This window comes from Leptonychotes weddellii, chromosome 3, assembly GCF_054177405.1.
Source record: "Leptonychotes weddellii isolate Sample4059 chromosome 3, ASM5417740v2, whole genome shotgun sequence".
Lineage (NCBI taxonomy): Eukaryota > Metazoa > Chordata > Mammalia > Carnivora > Phocidae > Leptonychotes > Leptonychotes weddellii.
The window spans coordinates 17183756-17190102 of NC_138371.1; the positions used below are offsets into that span (position 1 = coordinate 17183756).

General features: G+C 64.0%; 1 protein-coding gene across 4 annotated transcripts; it reads right to left on the bottom strand.

The window, feature by feature from the left end:
* Window positions 1–571: 571 nt before the first annotated feature.
* CTDSP1 (CTD small phosphatase 1) lies at window positions 572–6341 on the bottom strand. Of its 4 annotated transcripts, none has more exons than XM_006748774.3 (7): window positions 6188–6341; window positions 4603–4751; window positions 4089–4190; window positions 3923–3979; window positions 3202–3294; window positions 2889–3074; window positions 572–2286 (listed from the first exon to the last, which is right to left on the bottom strand). In XM_006748774.3, the coding sequence occupies exons 1-7, from the start codon at window positions 6252–6254 to the stop codon at window positions 2158–2160; spliced, it is 783 nt and encodes a 260-aa protein (XP_006748837.1). In that variant the 5' UTR covers window positions 6255–6341; the 3' UTR covers window positions 572–2157. The 4 variants fall into 4 exon arrangements, with proteins under 4 accessions (XP_006748837.1, XP_006748836.1, XP_081669730.1 ...); XM_006748773.3 differs by having other exon boundaries at window positions 4089–4193; XM_081813604.1 differs by lacking the exon at window positions 3923–3979.
* Window positions 6342–6347: the final 6 nt, after the last annotated feature.

Genomic DNA, 6347 nt, shown 5'->3' on the forward strand with positions numbered 1-6347 from the left:
GGCGGTGCGGAGGGCAAGGGGACCAAGCGCCTGCCCACCGTCTCCCCGGAGACCTTGACGCCTCCGCCTGCCCGCCCTTCCCGACGCCTCGGCCGAAGTTCTTCCGTTTGGAGCCGAACTTGGCTTTCCAGGAACCCGCCCCGCCCCCCAGGCCCAGCTCGGGGGCCGCCGGAGCCCCGCCCCTCTACCCGGGGACAGAGGCCACACCCCTCCTGCCTGCAAATACCTTCCAGGGGCCTCCCCTAGGAACGCAGCCCAGCTTTACTTTACAGCTACTACTAGCGAGCCCTCGGCGTGCAGGCATTTAATCAACTCTGCAGAGGGCGTTTCTCCATTTTGCAGGTCAGGTAACTGAGGCTATGAGAAGCAGAATAATTAAATAGTACAGCGGTGCACGCGGGGCCGCTCACCGGGGGGCGTCGACCTCGCACTTGCACGCTTGAAGCCCCGGGGCCCTAGGGCAGCCACTCCCTTCACGCTCCCCCGCAAAGGATTTACTGGGGGGTGTGGCCTCATGGGACACACAACCGCTCCCCGCTTCAACGTCCCCCCAATGACCACAGAGGCAGCATGGGGGTCTGGCGTTCTCTTTAGTTCTTGGCATACTGTGGGGCTCTCAGTCAGAGAAGGCACTTAAATGGGAAGGTCACCCTATTCAGGCCAACCTTATCCTCCCTCCCACCCCCAGTTCTTGGGGGCGGAGGGGCAATGGTATCTCCATTTGACATCCCCCCTTGGCACTGGTATGTGGGTCCCCTTAACCGTTAAGCCCTGGGGAGAGCCCAAGGCCTTGACCTCCAGACTCTCAGCATTTTGGGGAAGGGGTTCCAGATAAAGAAGTCAGAGCTGGAAGGCAGGAGGTCTTGAGAGCTGCCCCCAGCCAGCAGGGGGTGAGGCAGAGGGCGACAGGGGGTGGGTTGGCACGGGGGAGGGGGCGGGGGGACAGCTTGGCCAGGCTTCCTGGAGACCCCCAAGCCCCGCAAAAAGGGTCCCACCTCCTACAGCTCCCCTAAAGGCACCGGTGAAGTACGGAGTGGGTGGGGGAGGCCCCGGATCGGGTGCAGAGACCCCTAGACACTCAGCTGGTGGGCCTAGCACAGCGCTGGGCACAGAGAAGGTGCTAATGTGTTTTGAATGAATGAATGAGTAACTGGAGCAAAGAGGGTGTGAGGGACAGAAGACAGGGCTTGGGGCCCCTTGGCCCAGCCTGTTTCATTCAGAAAATAGCAGTTTAAAAAATGTAAAAATCCTTTCCCTCCCTCCCCACAACGTATGGGTCCAGGAAAGGGGTGAAGGAGGGGGTCTCTCTCTACCCCGAACCTTCCCTCTCCCCTTCCCCTAAAAATCTATATACACATATACATATTTATATGGCACCACAAAGGGGTCCTGCCTCCACCCCCACACTAGGAGCTGGGGGAGCCAAGCCCCAGGGCCTTGGGGTGGTCAAGGCAGATGTGAGGGGTCAGGGCTTGGTGTGGGGAGCAGCCTTTGGCTGCTCATGAGCCTAGAGAAGCTGGACTCTGGGGTCCCAGAGGACACACGCCGCTCCCTTCACAAGTGGTAACAGATCTTCTGCCCTCCCTGCCCTCCCAGGCAGAGACTGGTGGGGGCTCTATCAGTCCCAAGGGAGGAGGTGGGAGATTGTTTCCTCCCGCTCCAGCCTAGACTGCAGCCATCTGGAGACCGTTCCAGGCCAGAGCTGACCCGATCACGGCCCTGGGAAAACAGGGCAGGGAAAAGGGCTCTACGCAAGGCACTTGGGTGTCCACCGTTCCCAGGCTGGGGGCCCAAGGCACGGGACGGCAGGAACCCTGCCCCTCCCCGAAGTAGAACCAGAGAGGGCCAAGGGGCCCAATTTGGCAGCAAAGAAACATGGCAGCAGAGAGAGAGAGAAAGGGGGAGCGGCACACAGGGCCCCACAGATCCCCCAAGAAGGAGGAGGAGATTCTAAGGCACTGACACACGGACCCGGAGGCTCATCGCCCTTGGCGCAGCCTACTGCCCCGTTCACAGCCTGGCCAGGCAGGTGGGGAGGGCCCACTTCCCCACGACGCTGAGGTGGTAGCAGTGGCCGCTGGGTTTTCTTAAGGCAAAGTCCACGTGTGAGGGGTGTGGGCCTTGGTCAGGGGCAGCTCCTGGCCCCAGGGCGCCTCACTAGCTGCCGGGCCGAGGCTGCCTGAGCACTGAGTACACGTCATCCACGCGGCTGAGCTGCTCGAAGAAGGGCAGCAGGTCGTGAAGCTCCGTGTCGCTCATGTTGTCAAACCAGGAGGCCACTGGTACCTGGGCGGATGGATGCGGGGCAGTGAGGAGGGCAGGTGGCTCTGGGCGTGGGATGTCCAGACCAGCCCTGAGCACCCACTGCTTGGTGGGCCACCCCCCGGAAGCCCCTGACCCACGGTTTTCAGACATTTTTGACAGCAACCCACCGTAAATCATATTTACACATTCAATAAAGTGCCAGTTTTATAAAATACTTAACCTTATTGTGTGCAAAGCACTCCAATATCTTCTATTCTATTTTGTTGTTCAAAACTCCAACTAGGACCCCCTACATTATTTTTGTGACCCACAAACAGGGCACAACTGGCAGTCTGAGAAATTGAAACTGCTCCAGTATGCAACAGGGCCCTCCGCCCCTGGTGGGCGCCCTCCCCCTACAAGCACGGGGATCGGCTCGATTGATCAGTAAGGTATGAAACGCAGCAGCGGGTGGATGAGGCTAGGGAGTGGCAGGCACAGGCCACCGAGGGCCAGGAGGAGGACCGGGAGGGCACCAGGCCCCGGACACCACCCAGCATGGCAGTGGGGAGGCCAAGGAGGCTCCAGTGGCTAGACCCTTTTCTTGGCTCTCGGCCCTCAACCCGGTCCTGCCCGGCACTCACGGCGTTGTCTGGATGGAAGACGTAGGAGGCAGGTGAGTTGTCTAGGATGAGCACCCGCCGCAGGTCTCGGCCCAGCCGGCTCAGGTCCTTCACGTAATTCCCCCGGTGGAAGACACAGGACTCCCGAAACAGGCGCGCCCGGAAGGCCCCCCACTTGTCCAGCAGATCAGCTACTGGGTCTGCGTACTACAGAGTGGATCACGGGTCATCTGGGGCCGAAGGTGACCCAGAGGTCCATCCAGCTGCAGGATGGAGACGGAGGGGAGGCAAGTGGCCCCAGGAGCCCTTCAGAGGGTTGGGAGGGGGGGCTCACCTTGGCAAGGCTGGCGGTGAACAGCACGCACTCAAAGAGCTCGCCCATTCGCTGCAGGAACTCATCCACGTGGGGCCTCTTCAGCACATAGACCTAGGGGGTGGGCCAGTGAGGGGACTGCTGGCCCACAGGCCTGGGCAGGGAGGGGAGGGGCGGGGCGGCTGAGGAGGGGGAGGAGGGGGGAGCAGAGGAGAGGGCACAGGAGGGAGGCTGGTCCCAGGGCCTGCGGGCTCCACTGGGCCAGCCGGCCGTTCCAACTGTCCTTCCAGAAGGGGATCAAAATGAGCCTCCAACTTCTAGCTTCAGGTCCTACCTCATGGGGAATCACTAATCCCCTGTCCCTCCCCCACCCTGGCCTTAGGCAAATGGAGGGGCCTGGGGGCAGCCCCCTCACCCCAAGGCTGCAGGGCACCGGCCCCCGAGCCAAGTAATGGAGAACAGGCTGGACAGCACACAACCTATCCTGAATTACTTGAACTGGGTCCCGGGCAAGGTGGGGCAAGGGGGTGCCGAGGAGGAACCCCACTCCCTGCAGGCCTTGGAGTTGGGCCAAGTCCCTGAGGGTCTGTGTGACCTTGGATGCAAGTCTCACACCCTCAGGGGCCTTACATTCCATCTCTATCAAAGTCCCACCTGGGGTGCTCAGGATTGGTGAGAGGAGCCTGGGGTCTGGAAGGCAGATGCCAAGCCCGCCGCCTCCCCCCCACACCCAGCCCCTCACCTGGTGGACCACCCCATCAATCTCCACAGGGATGATGAAGTCGGCGTTGTTCACTGGCTGTGGGGGGAAAAGGAGCTGCTGGCGCAGGGCCCGCAGAGACCACCCCCCCAGTCCAGGGCAGGCCCCCTCAGAGACCCGGGGCTGAGGGCTGCTGGGCAGGGCCCACCTTGAAGGAGCTGTGCACCAGGGTCTCGTCCAGGTCGATGACCACACAGATCTTGTCCACGTCCTGGGCCTTGGCTTCTGGGAGCAGGCACTGGACTGGGGTCTGCTGCAGGGATGGGTGAGGTAGTTGGGGGCACCTCTCCTAAGGCCCCGTCATTTCTCCTACATGGGTCTTCCCTCCCCCAGCCCTCTACCTGGGGAGACACAGGGGTGGCAGGGAGAGACCACCGCCTTCCCAGCTTTGCCCCCTGCCAACTGGGGCCTGGGGCAGGCTGCACTTCCCCACCTGGGAAGCCAAGGGAGAGAAAAGCTTCCATCTTACAGGAGAAATCCAGACTTCCCTTGGCTGAAGGGCCCTCACATGGGTGGCAGTCTTGGGGCATTCAGGGCCAGGCTGGGAAGGCCTGGGAGGGAGGGTGCAGGGTTTGGGAGGGGGCCTTCCCTATCTTACAGGACCTGCAGACTGGTCATGCCCAGATGCCCGCCCCCGCAGCTCCCACCTGGCCAGCACGCACCTTGGGGACAGCTCCGTTCTCCTCCACCAACAGGGGTGCCCCACTGTGCGCAGGCAGGGCCTCCCCATCGTCCCGGCAGACACAGCAGAAAAGCGAGTGGAGGATGCCCCGGCTCCGGGGCTTCTGAGAAGCTGCTGACTTCTGGTCACCTGAAGCAGGGAGGCCCGAAGTGGGGGTGTGCACACTAGGCTGCAGAGTCGTGCCTATGTACCCAGGTGCGAGCTCCTGTGCTGAGAGGGTCTGGCCATGCCCCCTTCGTTCAGGGAGATACACCAACGTGGCTCCAGATCCTCCTGACAGCCTTGACCCCAGGCCACCCCTCTGGTATCCACAAATCCTCCTAGTGTGGGCACAAAGCCACCCTCATCCAGCAGTGGGCTGGCTGGAAGGGGCCCACGGAAAGTGCTTTCTCTTTGCTCCCAGCCTTCATCACTCCTGAGGGATCAGCCCCACTGCGGACGCCTCCTGACACCCACCTTACCTGAGTAGCCCCTGCTCGCTGGGGCCCCTACGGAGGAGGGCTGGGGCCGGGGGCCCTGCTCTCCACTCCTGCCCTCCTCCCATCCTTTCCGCCCACGTGGGTCCAAAGTCCTTACTAAGGCTGGGCGCAGAGGCTGGGAGTGGGGGCCTGGAGTCGATGTCCCGCAGCCATCTGCCGGCCCCGCCTCCTCCGCCCTCGCCCCGCCCAGACCTCCGACCTAGAGCCCGGCATCCGCCGCCTGATTGACGGGCCCACCCTCCACCACCCCTCTACCGGGCCCCCCGCCTTCGGGCGGAGCTAGGCCCAGGCCAGAGCTGGGCCGACCCGGAGGGGCTTCCTAGCCTCTGAGGTCAACACCGGGACAGGGAGGGGCAGACACCCAGCCTAGACCCTCCAGCCCCCGGGGGCCCGGCCGAGGCAGGCGGGCGGCACCGCTCACCGGGTCGGTGCGTGTGTGCACGGGCCCGGCGCCCAAGGGCCTGCAGCTGGGGCGCCTGGTGCTAAGCCCGATGCACGGGACTTCCCGCGGGTGCGCTAGCGACCCTTAGAAGTGGCTACCCCACTCTTGTGCCTCTCAGGGGCTCAATGCTTCTACGCGTGACGCGGAAGTTTGTTGGGATAGTAGCTGTGCGTTGGCGGGAGATCGTTCCAACCCTCCCCAGCCCGCTGTCACCTCGGCGCCCCTTCCGGCGACCCAACCAGACCGCGACCCGGGGCGGAGCCTCACGGGTGGCCTGAAGGCGCCCTCTTCAACCCCCACCCATCTCCCAGCCTCATTGGCGCCAATGGGGGGGAGGGGGTGACTGTCGGGCAACGCGCAATGCCAGCCCGGGAGACCCGGAAGGAACCCACTCTCTATCCCTGCCTCAGTTTCCCCCCCTCGAGCACTCGGGAGCGCCCAAGTGGCTCCAGGCCCCGCCCCGCGTCTCGGAGCCTCGGCGAGTTCAAACTCTCTCCCCGATCCCTCTCCGGCTGGGAGCTTTGAGCTCAGCAGTGGCGGGCGCCCGGGGCGGCGGCGGCGACTGACCCGGGAAGGGTCTCGGCCCCCTCCTCCTCCCATCCCGCGGCGCCCCGGCTGCAGCCCCCTCCGCGCGGCCCCAGTACCTTTGCCCCGTAGCGGGCCCCGCGCCTCCTCCTTGGTGATCTGAGTAATGACGGCCGAGCTGTCCATGGGGCCGGGCGCGCTCCGCTCCGGCCGGACTCTGGCCCGGGCGCCCGGCCTCCCCCCCGGCTCGGGCCGGAATCGGGGCGCGGGGGGGAGGGG